The 18,698-nt window shown below is 49.4% G+C and overlaps 2 protein-coding genes across 6 annotated transcripts; one reads left to right on the top strand and one right to left on the bottom strand.

Annotated features, from left to right (window-relative positions):
• Positions 1-4,575: 4,575 nt before the first annotated feature.
• On the bottom strand, positions 4,576-9,331 carry YPEL4 (yippee like 4). The gene is made up of 5 exons (XM_033121649.1): positions 9,077-9,331; positions 6,385-6,709; positions 6,188-6,231; positions 5,753-5,861; positions 4,576-5,558 (listed from the first exon to the last, which is right to left on the bottom strand). The coding sequence occupies exons 2-5, from the start codon at positions 6,523-6,525 to the stop codon at positions 5,469-5,471; spliced, it is 384 nt and encodes a 127-aa protein (XP_032977540.1). The 5' UTR covers positions 6,526-6,709; positions 9,077-9,331; the 3' UTR covers positions 4,576-5,468.
• A 3,985-nt stretch (positions 9,332-13,316) lies between these two features.
• CLP1 (cleavage factor polyribonucleotide kinase subunit 1) lies at positions 13,317-16,560 on the top strand. Of its 5 annotated transcripts, none has more exons than XM_033118799.1 (4): positions 13,342-13,437; positions 13,892-14,004; positions 14,429-15,056; positions 15,469-16,560. In XM_033118799.1, the coding sequence occupies exons 3-4, from the start codon at positions 14,451-14,453 to the stop codon at positions 16,138-16,140; spliced, it is 1,278 nt and encodes a 425-aa protein (XP_032974690.1). In that variant the 5' UTR covers positions 13,342-13,437; positions 13,892-14,004; positions 14,429-14,450; the 3' UTR covers positions 16,141-16,560. The 5 variants fall into 5 exon arrangements, with proteins under 5 accessions (XP_032974691.1, XP_032974690.1, XP_032974694.1 ...); XM_033118803.1 differs by lacking the exon at positions 13,892-14,004 and adding an exon at positions 13,762-13,812 and having other exon boundaries at positions 13,395-13,437; XM_033118801.1 differs by lacking the exon at positions 13,342-13,437 and adding an exon at positions 13,754-13,812.
• The last annotated feature ends 2,138 nt before the right edge of the window (positions 16,561-18,698 follow it).

Below are 18,698 nucleotides of genomic sequence, written 5' to 3'. Positions count from 1 at the left end.
GGAGGAGACAGTTGGGGCCAGCCGCTGCCCCTGCTGCTCCAGCTAACCCTCCACCTGCCCTTTCTCTCCCTTCCACAGGCTGGGCCCCATCCCCTGCTGCTCTGGGGGGCAGGGGCCGGAAGATGGTGGCCAATGAGGAGGGGGAGTGGAGAGAACTTGAGCCGGGCCTCCCCTCCCCCATTTCCTCCTCGGTCTCTACACCGCCTCTGGAAGGAGCTGGGGGATGGCTCCTGGGCCCGAGGTGGGGGAGGGGCCCTGCTGGCTGGTGAATCGCTGGGAATCCCGCTCTGGAATGAGTTGGGTGTGAGAGCTGAGGGGATCTTGGCCCCAGCCCCCTCTCTCTCTCTTCCCAAGGAGACATCTGGGCACTCCTTGGTGAAGAATCTTCCTGTAGTCTCCCTGAAGCTCGCTGGGCAGTCCTGTCTTTGCCCCTCTGCCCTCTGTTGACGTGATCTGGTTCCCAGCTGGGACTGGTTTGCCCAACCCAGGAGGAGAGGCCTGGTGACTGACCCTAGCGGGCCTTAGTTTCCGTCCATTAGAACTGTGCAAACTGTAGGACAGGGCCCGTGTTTGCAGATTACAGGAACAGACTCTGCCTGGGAAGGCGGGAGAGAATCTCTCCTGCTTCCTGAGTGGGGGGTGGTTGGAGAAGGTTGGAGGGGAAGGCCACAGGAAGAGCTTCCAAGTGGAATTCTGTCCTCCAGCCCTCTTGTTGGCTGGGGAGTGGGGAGGAGGGCATCTCGCAGGCTTCCCCATCACCCGGAGGCCTTCATTGTTCGACACTGTCGAGGAATCACCCCATGCTTCTGCCCCCCTGGGCTGCACACAGTTCACCAGGTCAGAACTGGAGCTGGGCCTCTGGGGCCATAGCGCTAGCCAAGAGTGCACCCCGCAAGAGCGCTGAACCTTTGGCTATCCAGGTGTCCCTCCAGGGCAGTCTTCTGGCTTTGGGTTTTAATCAGTCAGGGTTGTTCATCCAGCATTGAAGCCCCCTCCACTAGGGCAGGATGGGGAAGTTATAGGTGAGCTTGAAGACTTCTTAATGGGAGGCCCTGGATAAAACAGGAAGCTCAGATTGTAATCCTCCTGCCAGTGAAAGCCTATTCCTACTGCTCAGTACAAGAGGGAATCACCCTCACCATTTTGTTTCATGCTGAATCTATAAGATGGATGTTGAAGATCTCTGAGCAGAGATGCAGGGGTGAAGTGTCACCCGCAGCTTCCACCTCCAGGCTTGGAAGCTTCTCGGTGCTGCCTGGGGAACTGTGACTATAGTCCCCCACCCTCTGGTTCTGAAGCTTCATCTTAGGTTGTCCCCTTGATGCCTAGAACTGCCCTTTAAACTAAAAAGGAGAGAGAGCTTTAGAGTAGGGAAGAGTAGAAGTCTCTGTGGTCTTAGTCAGCAAGCTCCTTTCCAGAATGGAAGCTGGCAGAGATATGAATCCAGATAAACACAACTTCATGAGCGTGTCCCCCAAACTTCTGGGATTTCACCCATTCATTTCCTGTAAAGATTGAATGCCAAACTCAAGGTATCCAGCTGCCTCCAGGGACTCTGTTCCCCACCTCAAAAGCTGAAGAAAATGGTGGTCTCAGTACTGGGAAGGGCACGAGGAAGAAGGCAGAAGGAGGAGTGGAGAGAAATAGAGATTGACCCTGAGAACGGAGAAGAAGGGAGGAAAGGCTGTACTGAAGATGAGAAGGGGCAGAGGGCGGCTGAGTGGGTCAGGGACTGGGAGAAGGGGCGAGGAGGCAGGGCCGGCATGCCTCTGCTGCAGGCCGGAGCTCTTTTCACATTGTGCTACTGTCTGCACCTACCACTAGCAGTGCAATGTTAAAAGGGCATTGGCCGTGTGGTGCTACCAGCGCCGGCTGCCTCCTCAGTGTGGAGACTTCCTCTCCCGTCTGGGCGCCAATCAGCTACCCTGGTGGGAAAGTGAAAAGCCTCACTATTATAGTCAGACTAATAGCTCACATTTATGGAAACACTTCCGCATGCGTTCCCTATGCCAGACACTTACGTCATTGTGAACACTAATGACTTCTTGGCAAGTAATGCCCCCATTTTACAGATGAAAAAAATTGAGGACCAGAAGGTTTAAGCAGTATAGCCAAGGGTATGCAGCTCTAAAATTGCAGAGCCTAGATACAATCCTGTCCTAAGTTTGACAGCTCACCCCCATCTTTTTGTAGACCTACCTGAAGAGGTTTGGGTAGGTTCTCAACTGGAAGATTGCCTGAGCTGAGGGGTGGAAGGTTTTGATGCCATCTGCTGGTTGTATGAGGACAGCTTCCAAAGTCTCAAGTCTTTAGAGAGAAAACTGGTGGCTTGTTGGTCTAAGGAGGAGGAGTCCCCAGACTTGGCCTGGGATTGCAGGGCCGGTAGAGAAGATTGGGAGACTCCCTGTCAGGACCTGAGTAGACCTCCATGAGAAAAGGGATACACAGGAAAGGGAAAAGCCAACCTAAAGGACTGTTTCCCGGGGACAAGGACATGGGTTTCAGGACCCTCCTGGTCTCATTCCACACCTGTGGCTCTTTTCCTGGCCCTTGAGACATAGAAAGGAGACCTCATCTCCTGTAATTCCCAGCACGACCCCTGTTGGTCACAGGTATTTGATAATGGTTCTTGAGAGTATACCTGCCTGGGCATCCACCATTTGGACAGCATTGCCCATGGGCTGATCTTAGAGACTAAATAGGTTTCTGAGTCAAGTGCACAGAATGATCCTTCCAGGAGAGGTTACAAGGAACTTAAGAGCAATGACTGACTGCCATTTACTCCTTTGTTTCCCACAGTGCCTACTTGGCTTAACAAGAACTTCTTAAATTGAAAGAGGCATACTTGAGGATCCTTAAGAAAGCTGCTAGTTTGTGCCCAATTTTTTTTCTTTCTTTTTTTTTTAAGTGTGTTTTTCCAGGATCCATCAGCTCCAAGTCAAGTAGTTGTTTCAATCTAGTTGTGGAGGGCGCAGCTCACAGTGGCCCATGTGGGGATCAAACCGGCAACCTTGATAAGAGCACTGCGCTCTAACCAACTGAGCTAACCGGACGCCCATGTGCCCAATTTTCAAGGTCAGAGTTTGGGGCTTCAAAAACCTTCCAGAACTTTGGTGCAAGAAATAAGACCCAGTAGGACAGGGTTCTGGGTCCCTTGCTAGAGCCTGAGAGGATCTCTAGGCATCGCCAGGCATGCAGAAACTGAACGATGGGACAGACTCCCTCCCAAAGCCTCTCAGGTGGGGTGCTGGACATCATTCCTTAATGGCTTGCATTTGCCTTCTTGCACTTCTGTGTCTTCCAGTTCTCTTCCATCCTTTTGCCCAGACAGCTTCTCCACTGACAGCAATATTTGAGGTGGTACACAGTTTGCTTTATGTCCCTTACTTCAGTCTGTTAACATTTCCATTTCAGTCTCTTCTCTGGGCATGAAACAGCCATTTGATGCCACGCCATTCTTGTTAAAAAAACAAGAACTTTTCAGTTTCCCAGTGCTCTTGGGATGAAATCTAGATTCCCTGAATTGTTCGTGGCCACTGTCTGGCTTGCCGAAGTCATCTCATCTCTCACCTACTTGTACCTCTACCTCTCCAGCTATAGGAAACTTATTTCCTCCTCAAATGGACTAAGCTTGAGCCACTTGATAGTTCTCTGCCTGAAATATTTCCCCTCTTCTCACTCTTCCTTTTGCCCACCCAACTTCTCATCCTTAAAGAGCCATCATAGTCATCACTTTGGCGAAGCCTACCTTGACTCCTCCTATCCAGGCTAAGTCCCTCCTACAAGCTCCCAAGCTTTTGCTTATGTTCAGAGCCCTCTGTTACCTACTGGAATTGCCTGGTTATTGTTTGTCTTTGCACTAGACCAAAAGCTCCATGAAATCAGGCCATGGCTGCCTTGTTCTCTACTGTGTGCCCAGTGCTTAACACAATGCCTGCCGAGTAATAGTTGCTCTACAAATATTTGCAATGTCAATGAATGAATCTGGAAATAACAAGCTAGCTTACAAAAAATGATTTTTTATGATGTGTACAGCTCTCCCTGCAGTTAGTGACCCAACAATAATAGGAATTTCACATCACTTCCCGAAATTGGACTTGGGTCACATGGTTGCATTGATGCTGCAGTTTTGAGCTGTTTTATTCTACCGCGTATCAACCGCCAGGGCAGCCACCTTGGCTGATGGATTTTCCTTTTAGCCTTAAGTGCGGCCATGAGCTGACCAAAACAATACAGAACCAGGTGGAAAGAATGGGCCCAAGAACACCCTTCTTCAGGGATGAGCCCCTTCAAGGTATCCATTCCTGGATCCAGGCAAAAGTTGATTCGTTGTCAAGGGCTCTGGAAGACCCGCTGGTTTTGGATGCTCTAGCTGGGATACCGCTCACAAAAGCCATCCCTCTTGCTAAGAGAAAACTCCCCCTGGATACCCAGCCTAGTAAAAGCTGCAGTGGGGTCTTGCCCCGGTGGAAACAATTGCTGCCCCCTAGTGGCACCAAGGAACAGGCCCTGGGGAAGGGAGTGTGACTACATGGTACGAGCTCGAGGAAGGAAAGTCAGAGGATAATGCCTCACAGCTGCTTTTCCCCTTTTTATTAAAAAATAGACCCAAACACTATGTATCATACAAAAGTTTCGTTCGCTGGTGGCAGCCACGAGGAAGCCTGGCCCCGTAGCACTGATTTCCCACCTCCCCTCCATGGGACTGGGTCCCAGGGAGCAGTGGCTGGGCCTCAGGTAATGCCCATAAAGACTGCTCGCTCCAGAAACAGCCAGCTGGGGGTGGAGGCTGTTCCAGGGGCAGCTTTCCCCACCCCACCCAATGGCAAAGGTTAGATACTCGAAAGTGCCTCTTTAGTGCCAACATAAACAAGTGGAGTGAAATGGAAACCCCTGTGATTCCTTTATTTCCCAGGGCCTGGGATTGGGATTTTCCCCGCCACCCCCGAATCCTTTCTCCTACCAGTGGGGTGAGACACTTCACCCTCAGAGACTGGTATCCCCCAGTGTCTGAGGCCAGAATTTCATTCCAACCCAAGCCTTTTCTCATCTGCTATTCTGCGGCCTAGAATCTACCAGCTCCATGACTCCAGGTTTGTCCTCTGTTCACTCAAAGAGGTGGAGCAAAACCTGATTCCTCCCATGGTCCTCTCTGCCTGAGAGTACGCCCTGCCATCATCTCAATTCACCGGACTTGAGAGGGCTAGGAGGGCCCACAGCCATCCCTTTTCCTCAGTTCTGTCTTCCCCTGACTACTGCCCACTCCTGAGCCTTGAGCACCCCTGGGGTACCCCAGACCCCTGTTCCAAAGAGGCCTGGGAGTCATGAGGTGGAGGCGGGAGGGGTTGGTGGGAGGTGGGTCCCCCCAGGGGTGGGGCAGTACTCATGCTGGTATGGACTGCTTGGCAGGGCCAGGGGACAGGTGGGAGGGTGGGGCATGCGGAGAAAGGGCACAGCCTGCCTGCCCCTCAGTCCCAGCCGTTGTCCTTCACCATGTGTGACATTTCAATGATGTACTTCCCCTCCTTGTACTTCTGACTTGTCTCAAAGGCCTGTTCCTGGTGGAGAGGAAGCAGTGAATGTGGGACCAAGCAGTTCCCCTCCAGGCCCTCCAATCACCTGTATTACCCTGCCCCCAAAGTCCCCCCACCCAGTCCTCCTAGACCTACCCTCCAACCTCTGGCCCACGCAAAGACCTGACGTGGTCACTGGGGCTTGGAGGTCCATGGAGGGCCGTCCCCCAGCTACTTACATATTTCCAGCCCAGTGTGGTTTTGCAGCTCTCGCAGAAAATGTCAGCTACCGAGTGAAGCCCCGTGAGCAGGAGGCGCTGTTCAGCTGGCCCACAGCCCACGTTGACCCTGTCTCAGGAAACAGGAAGGGCCCAGCACCCAATGGGGTTGCTCTGTCAGTCCAACCCCCAAGTGGCCCAGAAGCTCTTCCATCTGGAGAGTTTGCCCTGCCCGGCTGGGAGCCCCTGCCTTCAGCGGTTCTCCCCTTTCTGGCTAGTGCCTGGTCCTTCTCCAATGTGCTGAGTCCAGTTCTGCCCATACTCCCCAGAATGAGTTTCTGAACCCCTTTGCAAGAGGGGAGGAAAAGCAGAAGGTACGAGGCCACCTTCTGGTGCCTAACCCCCTTTCTCCTCAGAATTATGCACACACGCAAGCACAAGGAGGGGTGGACTCACACGGAATTAAACAGGTAGGCTCGGCCATGGCTCCCTTGGAAGGACTGTGGAGACACAGGACAGACAGTGACTACTGGGTGGCCCACGGCCCCACTGCCTGAATCCCCAGGGGCATGGAAGAGGGAGGATGGGTACCTTGTCTCACCCCAGGTGAGTTTGGACAAGCCTGGTAGGAGAGAGGAAGGAAGTGGCAGTACCTTAGAAATAAGCTCATCGTGTTTGGCCAGATGTGCACGGCAGTGGACGCAGCTATAAGTGCGGTGGCAGCGGGGCAGGTAGCTACGGAACGTCTTGGTGGGGAGGCAGGCAGGGCCTGGGCCGGGGTCACAGCTGGGCATGACGGGCTGGAGGACGATGCCCTGGCGGGCTGGAGGGGCTGGCGCCGTGCAGCCCCCACACAGGCGGTCGCAGGTAAAGCAGCGGAGCAGGTTGGCTAGAGCCGTGTTTCAGGGCAGGAGGAATGTGGGGGGGCTGCCCGGCCAGGGCCCCCCCAGACGTGAACCAGATAGAAATGAAAGTCACCTGGGAAGGGGGGGAAGGTGCGTCAGAAGAGCTGTGACGTCATGAGAAGCCCCTCTAGAGGGAATGGAGAAGATGGGGCTTGCCTCACCCCTGCCCCTAGTTCCCTATCACCACCAACCCTCTCAGCTTTCAGTCGCACTGAGCCTCCCAGTGCCCTGGATTCCCATTTGCTCGGGCAAGCCTGGCCTCGGGGGCCATAGCCGGGGAGGTGGTGTCTCCCTCGTGGGACGGGAGCAGCCTCCACCACGTTCCACTGGGAGCAGCCCGCGGGCACAATGCTGCCATGGGAGCGACGTCTGCAGTGCTCGCCTTGATTTCAGTTCTTTGGTGAGGATCTGCCTTCCACATGCTCTGATAGGGTCTGGAGCTCAAAGTCTTAAAAGTTGGGGATTCCTGGCAGTTTTTCTATTCCGTGGCCTCCATTTACCATACAGTTGGTCCTTAATACATTTTGTGTGGAAAGAGGGGCATGATGAGAGGGAGGGAGAGCTGGCTGGCTTACACCCTGCTTCAGCCCGCTCCTGGGGTCAGGGTCCTGCTCTCTGCGAAGCAGAACTGCATGGATGCCTCCTTTGGTGCCAAGGACATCAGATGTGGCTGCTGCCTGGTCCTGACCCTTAGTTCACTCATTTGGCCCAGAGGCAGCACCTTGCTGTCTTCCCAGCCTCTGAGCTCCTTGGCGTCTCTCTACTGCTCTCCTTACCCTCAGACCCTTACGTCTCTCTCTGCCCTCAGTTAAGGACTTAGGCTCCCAGCTATAGGACAGAAACTGTCCTTCAGGCAGATCTGACAGCTGGAACCAATGGGAAATGGAGACCACAGGGAAGACAGCACTCCCGGGCTGAGCAGGGCCGGGTGGTGTAGTGTGTGGGTAACATCCACAACAGGTAGCAAGAGGGGGACTCTCATTTTCCAAAGCTGTGCTTTGGAGCACAAGGCAGAGAATGTTTCCACCTCCCAGGAGCAGGGACAAACAGCAATGCCTCTGTGGGTGACAGAAGGAAAATAATTGCTGGGTTCTGATTACGAATCTTGAGAAAGATGTTGATACTTGTCCAAACTCCACCCCCAAGTGGATGAGGGTGCTGGAGTCAGAGGATAAGAAGGGAGGTGTCCTCTGTGGGCTCTGATAAGCAGGTGAGCTGCCTTCTTCATGGGCCCTTCAGGCCCCACTGTGGGTGGCATAGCCCAAGTCTGGTTCAGAGGTGCCAGCTGGGTGTTCTGGCAACGCTAGGCCACGAAACTGAACAGGCAACGTGGCTCTGGGTAGTCGGGCAAACGGGCTCTCATCCTGTCCTCTGTGGTGGCTGCTAGTGGCCCGGCTGTTCGTTTTTCCAGGGGTCATCAGGCAGTCTCTCCACTAAACCCCCATCAGAGACCGTCTTCAGTTTCAGGTCCTCTCCCTGTGGCTGGGCCCCAGGAAGACACCTTGGGCTGAGTTCAGGGTGACATTGGGCTCTGGCCGCAGGAAATGGGCCCTCCTCACCAGCACACTGGTCAGCGTCCACTTCACTAGTCGGCCTCCAACTTTGCCTGCAAGTACCCCTCTGCCGCTCCACCTAGCACACCTTCAAGGGCCCGGGGAGGGGGCCAGCCAGGTCCCTGCTCTACCTCCTTCCCCAGCCTCCGTCACGCCTCCCGCCCCCTTTCTCTAATGCTTCCCCATCAAGCAAGGAGAGGCTGCACAGAAGGATAGAGAATACTCAGAGGAGGGGGAGTAGGGGTCATTTCTTCCCCATCTCAGATCGCAGGGAAAAGCACATTGGGCAAATGACTGGGGAAAAAACAAAGGCAAGCTAGCTGAGTGCTGGGGAGAGGATGTTTCCCCAAGTGAGCCGGGGATGGATCGTGGGAGGCAGGGGAGAGGGAGGACTGGGGTGGGGGTGCCGGGGAACCATCCCCGACAGCAGAGGCCCAGAGGCGGAGGCTGGAGGAACCAGGTTCGAATCCCATGCCTCTCGGGAGGGGAAAAAAAGGGAGGAGGCCACCTGCTCACAATGGATTTTCTCATCTGCTCTGAGGCTTCGGCCCCCTCTGGGCTGGCATTCTCAGCATGGTATGGTCCAAAATCATTAGCAGCACAGCCAGCTCCCTGGGCGGGCTTTGGGGGGTCCACACCAGCAGCAAAACAATAAACAGTGATGCCTAATGCTGCAGCTGAAGTTGCCAGGAAATAAGTGCGGGAACCATCAGCGCTTGGAGAGGGATGGAGGCTCTGAGAGCGGAGCGGAGGCAGCAGGGAGGGGGAAGGGAGGACAAAGGGTGGATGAATAATGCTTTTGCAAAGGGGAGAAAGCAACACGCAGCAGGAGGAGGAAATTTGCAAAGGGAAAAAAAAATTCATTTGGAGAAGGGCTGCCCCCTCACCTTGAGGTCTGCTCCAGAGATCTCCGTCTATCTCTCTTTTTCTCAATCTCTCTGCTCACTCTTCTCTCTTCTCTTTCCGCTCCTTCAATTGCGAAGGGGATGGGGGCAGGGAGGGGACTAGGGGCTCAGGACGGGCTGCAAAGCTGGCCAGCTGCTGGGGGGCCAGAGGTTGCCTCCCGTCTGCACCGCGGTCTGTGGGTGAATGTAGCTGGTTGTGGGACTGCATCATAACACTGTGAGTCATCCGCCCCCCACCCCCTCACCTCCCACGTCAGAGCAGGGCTGGGAGACACAGGAGGCGGGGCGGGAGGGAGGGGGGACAGGAATCGAGGGGCGGGGATGAGGGAGTGGGGCAAGGGTTGGGAGCAGAGGGACAGGACCAGGAGGGGACGAGAAAGAGGACAGGCTGGTTACCGAGGAGGAAGGCAGTGTGGTCAAGGAGAACCTGGGGGAAGGACAGAGCTGGGCAAGGATGGAGCACGGGTGGCAGGGCTGGAGGAAAGGAGGTGGCAAGGCAAGTGACGCTGAGAGATGGTTGCAGAGTGGCGCCTGCACACATGCAAAATGATATATTCCTCATTTCGGCTCAGATGGACAGCAGCCCTGATGCAGAGAAAAGAAAGACATACTAGTTGTCACATATGGCAAACTGTGCCCCCAAGCTTGTACCAGGCATTTGCAAACCTCAAAGCCTCAGCGTAATAGCCTACCCCACCAAGGAGTCATAGAGCAAATGCGACATCTCACGTGTGGGAACCTCTTATCAACTATCGCCAAATTGCTTGTGCTTCACGAACGGAGACACCCGCATTACATAAGGTTCTCTACCGGGTTGTAAACTTTCTGAGGCAGGTCCCGGGGGCAGTTCCTCTGTTCACCCCAGGACTGCAATGCCTAAGTGCAGAGGTGATGCTCCCAAAACAGCAGTTGAATTGCATCTTCAGGCGTGATCCCAGTGTCTGGCTTTGGTTTTAAAGAGACCTGAGATAAAATCCCATCTCTGCCAATATACTCACCAGGAACCACTGGGCAAGTTCCTGATCCTCTCTGTGCCCAGGTTTCCTCTTCTGCTAAATGAGGCTAACAATATTTCCCTCACAGAGACATGCAGCAAAGTGAGATGACATGTAAATAGCTAAAACGTGCCTGGCACCTGATAGGCACCTGGTAAACAGCCGTCGCTGTTATTTCAAAAGTATGTTCTCAACTTGATACCCTGAAACCCAGAGAGAGGGTTTATTATTAAGTTATGGTAGCTCAAGAGACACATGCCAAATTTGTGTCGTTTGAAGAACTCACGTCTTTCAGTGCTATCTTTCTATCAGCTTCCAGTTATATTTCTTTTGACTCAGAATATTTCTTATGGGGGCGGCCGGATGGCTCAGTAGTTTAGAGTGTGGTGCTCTTAACAACAAGGTTGCTGCTTCACTCCCCACATGGGCCACTGTGAGCTGCGCCCTCCACAACTAAACTGAAACAACTACTTGACTTGGAGTTGATGGGTCCTGGAAAAAAAGACACTTAAAATAAATAAAAGTTTAAAAAATATATTTCTTATGAAGTGCTGCCCTGTGCATGTCACTGAAGTATGTGGACACAGAACACATCCTCTAAGAGAAACTCCCTGATTTCTAACAGAGGCTAACATTCAGGAAATGAAGTGTGACAAAGATGGGGGCTTACAGAAAGGACTGCTTGTGGGTGGTTAGTTTTTCTTTCAAACGTAAGGTAGGATTCAGAGTGAAGGAATATTCAAAATCTGGCTGATATCATTCTGGTTGCTATCTTTTTCTGTGGATTTCCTGTATTCCTTCCTAACCAATTACTTCAAACAAAAAATTAACCTGAACTTTTATTTTAATGAGTCACAAGATAGTCCCTCAAAAAATACTTTTAGTATATAACCTCTTTGCCTTCCATCCTCAATAACTAATGGCATCTTCTGATGCAAGATTTACATAAAGCCTTGTTAAATATAGATTTAAAAAAAAGTAAGGTAAGGAAATGTAATGGGAGGCATTGCTAGCTGGGTGTGAATAAAGGAATTCTAAATATTTAATCAGAAGATTCTGGGGTTTAAGGTAAATTCTGAAAACACAATGTAGGTGATAGTACCAGAACTTTGAAATTGAGAGGGAAAACTCGGTAAAGAAAGAAGAGGGACGTGATCTTGACTGGGCAACAGATAAGAAAGGAAATATAAACACAGGAGGAATATGCGGAACAATTCTTGAGGAAAACAGTGGGAAGTGGGAAAACGGAAGGTGAGTAGTTTTAGGACAAGGATTAAAAGTTTGGAAGCAAAAAGAATATCAGTTTAAATTAACTTGGGAAGAAAATGATCAAGGTAGTTTAGCTGGAGAGGAGGTTGGAAAAGATATGAGGACAGTGTTATTTGGGGGTGGGGTGGAGATGACAGGAGTGCTTGGTGAAAGAGAAAAGAGAGTGTGTAGGCAAGCACAGATGCATTAAATGTGCCCTGACTCTTTCTGTGTTTAGAAAGCAAAATGGAGAAAAGTCTAAGCGGGGGTGGGGGTGTTTCTTTTCCCTAAATTCAGTTTGAGATAGCTATACAATATCCAAATAAAGATGACCTTCAGATAATTGGAAGAAATTGCCTCAGGGGAGAGGGTGTGGAGGCAAAGAAAAAGACCTGGGAAATAAATAGACTGCTCGGAAACAGGAGAAGAAGATGAGCTCACTCGGGGAGAAAACTTGCGAATGGAAGACTGGAATTGAATTTTTGAAGAATGGTGAAAGATTAGGGAATATCTAATAGTTCATTGGAGAGTTAATGCACGCATGGTGAATGCATGAAATATTTAAAACAAGCTATCAAAGAAAAAACTGTGAGAAGTGAGGATGGCACTCTTAGAAAGTGAGTGCTAAGGTAGGGTCAGTGGGACAAAGGCAAACCAGAAAATCTTTCTGGGCTTTCAGTCCAGATTAACCATGTGAGCTGGACTCAAAAAAGTACTCATCTATAAGGCAGGGATGACAATGGTAGTATGTACTTCACAGGGCTCTTCTGAGGATTAAATGAATTTACACCTGTAAAGCCCTAGGACAGCACCTGGCATCTAAGACTATGTGTTTGCTGTTATTATATTAACTGGACTCAGACTCCAAAATCCTGGGTTTGAGTCCTAGCTTGGTCAAGTCCCTTCACCTATCTTCATCTCCCCCTCATCTGAAATTGGAGATAATAAAACTTACTTTACAGGGTGACTGTGAAGAAAGGTAACCTGAAAGGGCTTTGAAAAATGGAAACCACTGTAACAAATGGATGGCATTATTATAGCCCCGCTTCCTCAGACTATAATAAAAACTTAAAAGCTGACATCAAATGTTTTCTGTGTTACAGGCATCGTGCTTTAGAACTTTGTACATCGTGCTTTAGTACAGGCATTAGTACTTTGTGTATCATCCCATTCAATCATCAAAACGACATTAAGAGGTCGGGTACTGTTATCATCCCCATTTTACAGACAAGAAACTGGATCTCAGAGAGTTTAAGGCTATGATTCGCCCAGTCACAAAGTGAGCAAGTCGCATAGCAAAGAATACAAGATTCCAAAGCCCAGGCTGGGGAGAAGTGGCTTATAGATGTAGCCCAACCTGTTGACCTTGTGTAACTGTCAGGGATTTAGGGAGGGCAAAGAGTACCCAACCAAACTCCCCACTCAAAAGAAGAGAGGTGGTTGGGTAATGACTGGGTAAAGAGTAACAGGAAGAAATTCTTGGATTTTTATTCAAAAAAGTTGTTTTCAATGCCCTCTAGGTGCCAAGCACTGAGTCAGGTAGGGGATGACAGCCCAGGTGGGCCTCTGACAGGCTGTTTTCCTCCACTTTCCCTACACCTAGGTTTCTTCGTGTCCAAGAGGGGTTTGCCAATTTCGTCACTTCCTGGCTTGTGGTCCAGGCAAGCAGGCTATCGTGGGACATTAATAGTGAGGCCCCCTCCGTTCCCCTTCCTGGGTAGCAGGTGAGCGGGAACACAGGGCAAGAAACCACACCGGCCGCGCCCACGCGACCCACGGCTCCTCAACCGGTCCCCGCCCCGCGCGGGGGCGTAACCGGCACTCCTACCCGCGTCCCGCCCACTTTGCGAACAACGTTGGCCGCAGCCCCTCCCACTTTGGCGTCATTATCAAAACAATCCTTTAACTACAACTCCCAGAAGGCCGAGCGGCTGCATAAGCTGGGGCTGTTTCTGTACAACTATATATCCCAAGGGGCATCGCGCCACCGTGTCTCCTCCACTGCGCAAGTGCAGAACCACCCTTGTTTCCGGCGTGGGTCCCAGCGAGCTTAGGTCCTGTGTGGGCGGGCTTCTCCATTTGGGGCTCGTGGCTGTGCAGGTGAGATAATAAGTTCAGGAAAGCTACTGTCGCTTCCTTGGGGCCTGGGCAGATTTTGTGTCTGGGGAGGCTGGGACAAATGCCGGACCTAGAGCTGCAGTCTTGTATGAGAAATACACTGGTACCTCGGTTTTTGAATGTCTCTGTTGACGAATATTTTGGTTTATAAAAGCTGTAAATTTTATGGATCTATAGTATCATTAGATAGTAAAATTCATGCTAAATTTGTAGTTTTAGGGGTTGATCTTAAAGGTCTGGAACGGATTAATCCATTTTGTATTACTTTCTATGGGGATACCGCGCCTCTGTTTTCGAACGTTTCAGAACTCGAACGGTCTTCCGGAACGGATTATGTTAGCAAAGCGAGGTACCACTGTAAGTCTTAATTATTCCTTGGCGTTTTCTAGCTTACCAAGTGTTTTTTTTCCCTTCAATAATCCCTGTTAATCCCCAGAACACTTTTGTGTGAGGAAGTTTAAGTGCCTCCGGTTGACAGCTGAGGAAAAGGATCACACTACTAGTCGTTGCTGAGCAGGGCCTTAATGCTGTTTTCTAAGTTCACACCAGGTATTCTCTTCTTTGCATACGGATTGCAGATGCCCTTTCTTGTTGATTAAGGGTTGGGAAGTCGGCATCCCTTGCTTTCTCAAGTCTGGAGTATCCCAGTAGAGTGAAGGGAATGATGAGATAATGTAACCAAGTGTTCTGTCAATCTGTAGATACAGTTTTCTAATTATGTCTGAGTCATTTATTCACTTGGTGTATTTATAGAGGTGCCTATGGGTTTTAAAGTCCTACTCTAGTTACTAGAGATGCAGCAGCAAAACAAAAATGCCCAACCCTAGTGAGGATAGACAGACAATAAAATATGTGAGACAGATGGTGATGAGCGATAAGGAGAAAAATAAAGCAAGATAAGGAGTAACATCCACTGGAGGATTCTGAACAGAGTTCTAACTTGTTTAGATCTGAAATTTACTTTGTATTGTAGGCACAACAGCTACACAGAAAAGATGGGAGAGGAGGCCAATGATGACAAGAAGCCAGCAACTAAATTTGAACTAGAGCGAGAAACAGAACTTCGCTTTGAGGTGGAGGCATCTCAGTCAGTTCAGTTGGAGCTGCTGGCTGGCATGGCAGAAATCTTTGGCACAGAGCTGACCCGAAACAAGAAATTCACCTTTGATGCTGGTGCCAAGGTGGCTGTTTTCACTTGGCATGGTTGTTCTCTCCAGCTGAGTGGCCGCACTGAGGTGGCCTATGTCTCCAAGGACACCCCTATGTTGCTTTACCTCAACACGCACACAGCCTTGGAGCAGATGAGGAGGCAGGCGGAGAAGGAAGAGGAGCGAGGCCCCCGGGTGATGGTCGTGGGCCCCACTGATGTGGGCAAGTCCACCGTGTGCCGTTTGCTGCTCAACTACGCAGTGCGTTTGGGCCGCCGCCCCACTTACGTGGAGCTGGATGTGGGCCAAGGCTCTGTTTCTATCCCTGGCACCATGGGAGCTCTCTACATTGAGCGGCCTGCAGATGTTGAAGAGGGATTTTCTATCCAGGCCCCTCTGGTGTATCATTTTGGCTCCACAACTCCTGGCACCAACATCAAGCTTTATAATAAGGTCAGAGCCAAGGTCGGGTGGAGGGAAGGGTGGGTATTGAGGTAGGAAGCTGTGCAGAAGTTTGCTAGTTAAAACTGTCTACGGCCATTGCTTTGCTCCCTTAGCTGGTATTGCCACATGATTTCAGAAAAGACAGTTTCAGATATAAGTCAACCTCTGATTGTAAATGTTTCTGTGGACCTATTCTTAAGTAATTATTAAATTTCCATAAATTCCCATGTGGAACATGAAACAGGAGACAGAAGAAACAACATAAACATTAAATCCATCTTGTGGGGGTCAAAACCACAGCCATTATAAAATGTTGTTTTTCTTGTACCTAACACCACTTTTTCTAAAGAGGGACAAAATAGCTATGGATTTGTTCTTTTTTGCGGTTTTTTCCCCCTCACCTTGATCCTTTCTTCTGCAGATTACATCTCGTTTAGCAGATGTGTTCAACCAAAGATGTGAAGTGAACCGAAGGGCCTCTGTGAGTGGCTGTGTCATTAACACCTGTGGCTGGGTGAAGGGCTCTGGTTACCAGGCCCTGGTGCATGCAGCCTCAGCCTTTGAGGTGGATGTGGTTGTGGTTCTGGATCAAGAACGACTGTACAATGAACTGAAACGGGACTTGCCTCACTTTGTACGCACTGTGCTGCTCCCTAAATCAGGAGGTGTGGTTGAGCGCTCTAAGGACTTCCGGCGGGAATGTAGGGATGAGCGTATCCGTGAGTATTTCTATGGATTCCGGGGCTGTTTCTATCCCCATGCCTTCAATGTCAAGTTTTCAGATGTGAAAATCTACAAAGTTGGGGCACCCACAATCCCAGACTCCTGTTTGCCTTTGGGCATGTCCCAGGAGGACAATCAGCTCAAGCTAGTACCTGTCACCCCTGGCCGAGACATGGTGCACCACCTCCTGAGTGTTAGCACTGCTGAGGGCACAGAGGAGAACCTTTCCGAGACCAGTGTGGCGGGCTTCATCGTGGTGACCAGTGTGGACCTGGAGCATCAGATGTTTACTGTTCTCTCTCCAGCCCCCCGCCCACTGCCTAAGAACTTCCTTCTCATCATGGATATCCGGTTCATGGATCTTAAATAGAGATCAACAGGAAGCCTTGCTGCCTGGGGCATGGAGATCTGGCCATCACCAAAGGCAGGTGGGCTGAGGTATGAGAATCTGTTGAGAACAGGCTGACAAGTAAATAGTGACTAGTAGAAAGTTTATGTTCTACCTCTAAAAACCCACCTCTTGGGTGGTGGTAACACACCTCTTCTAATTTTGAACCAAAAGGAAAACCATGGGAATATAATTGGTTTCTTTGATCCCGAGGGGCTGCTTTGAAATCTTGAAAGCCCTAGGGAATCCCATTTCTTTTACTGTTTTTATCACTGTTTTATATTTTGTATATAGTACTTTTTATCTCATTTATCCAGAATGAAAGATTGTGTTAAAAGGCCTCCTTGCAATAAAGTTCAAACTTGGGAAAAAATTATTTTAATAAATATTTTTGCCGTATCACAGAAGTTGGTATAGTTTTTTCAAATTGTTTTTTTCCCCTTAAGAATTATAGAACCATCATTGTTATGATCTATTGCTAAATGCTTAGAAGAGAGGAAAGCCAAGAGCGCATCTATGAGCCAAACAGGTGAATTTTTATGATGGTTCCCCGTTCCTCTGCACTTAAGTAACTAGATGGCAAATCTGTTGCCAGAGCCAGGGTTACTATGAGAAACCAAAGAGGCTGGTGATAACTTGGGATGAGATTTCAGATCTAATCATTTTCCAGAGATGGCTTATTTTCTCCCAGCTGCAGCTATCTTTCCTATTGTCTATTTGATTGGAATCAGGCCCTAAATCAAAGTGTAAATTGAGCTTTCAAGGAAAAGTCCATACTCTGATCTCTTGCAAATGACTGGGTTCCTAGTTTGGATCTGGATTATTGAATAAGTATCTGATGCCCTTCATTCCTTCTTTCCACAAGTATTTATCGAGCACCTACTATTTGCTAGGAACCATTCTAGATAGGGAACAGGATAGACTAAAAGTCTTATGGAATTTACAGAACACAAAAAACATAAGTGCTATATGCAGAGACTTCAAATTGGGTGATATGGGACAGTGACCGAGAGGCTACTTTAGATTGGGTGATCAGGAAAGGCCTCTCCTAAGCATACACTTCGAGTTAAGACCTAAATAGCTGTGTAAAATTTGGGTAAAATATTTCTGGTGGAGGAAACAGTGTGAAAACTTAAGAAAGGAAAAAGCTTGATGTGGTTGGTGAAGGGAATTGCCGGTGAGACTGGAGTGTAGTGAATCCAGGTGAAGAGGCTGGAAAGGGCAGCAAACATAATGTAGGGATTTTGTAATCCAAGAGCAGTGGGAAACAATGAGAGAGGGGGTGTGTCTTAGTCTTTTCTGGCTACTTGAACAAAATACCGTCGACTGAATAGCTTATAAACACCGGAAACCTCACAGTTATGGAGGCTGGAAAGTCCAAGATCAAGGCACCAGCATGGTTGTGTTGATGAAGGCTCTCCTTCCAGTTTGCAAACTGCCAACTTCTAGCTGTGTCCTCAAGTAGTGGAAGGGGCAAAGGAGCTCTACGGAGCCTCCTACGTGTGGGCACTAATCCCATTCACGAAGGCTCCGTATTCATGACCCAAGCACCTCTTAAAGACCCCACCTCCTAATAGCATCATCTTTGGGGGTTAAGATTTGAATATATATGAATTTTGGGGGACACACACATTCAGACCATTTCAGGACACAGCAGTTAGAATGATATGGTCTAATTTACACTTTGGAAAGATCACTGCTATGTGGAAAATGGGTAATAGAGGCAAGAGTAGAAGCAGGGACACAAGGTAGTTTCAATGTGAGAACTGATGGATTAAAGTAGGGCAGCAGAGGTGGAGTTGGTGAGTACATTGCCTTGGGACATTTTCGAGGAAAAGTTGATAGGACTTGCTGATGGAAATGGTGAGGAAAACAAGTGGAATCAAAGATGATCCCTACATCGTTTACTTGAACTAGACTGGCTATGAGATTGGGGAAATTCAGGGAGGGAATAAGGGAATATCAATTCTACTTTGACATTGTTAAGTTTGAGCTATTAGTCATCCATATGGAGATGCCACATAGACAGTTGGAAACAAATATGGAGGGTTGGGGAAAGTTAGGACTGAAGGTTCAGAGGAGCTATTGTTTATCGAGGGCATTTAAAGCAGTGGTATTCTAAGTGTAAATCAGGAGGCGGCAGATGGACTTTCAGAACACTACAAACATAAGAGGTGAAGTATAATGGGAGCTAGCAAAGAAGACGACTATGGATCTGGAACCATGGATGTCTGTTGACCTTGAAGAGTGTAGTCTTGGAATGGTGGGGATAAAAATCCTATTGAAATATATCGAGATAACAAAACGAAGAAGTAGAGATAACCATTATGGACAACTCTTTCAAGACGCTTTGCTAAGAAATAGTGTAGGAGGGGGATATGGGGTTAAAGGAGAGTTTATTAACCTTTTAGATAGGATGCCTCAGCATAGCAACACTTTAGAGGGAGATAATTTAAAGATGGGCACGGTGTGTTCCTGACACTTCTATTTTTTTTTTCTGTGTTTCATTTTTCAAATAAAACGTCAACAATTTCAGAAGA

This window comes from Rhinolophus ferrumequinum, chromosome 11, assembly GCF_004115265.2.
Source record: "Rhinolophus ferrumequinum isolate MPI-CBG mRhiFer1 chromosome 11, mRhiFer1_v1.p, whole genome shotgun sequence".
NCBI classification, from domain to species: domain Eukaryota; kingdom Metazoa; phylum Chordata; class Mammalia; order Chiroptera; family Rhinolophidae; genus Rhinolophus; species Rhinolophus ferrumequinum.
The sequence above is the reverse complement of the archived record's forward strand: the minus strand, read 5'-3'. Positions and strand labels throughout refer to the sequence as shown.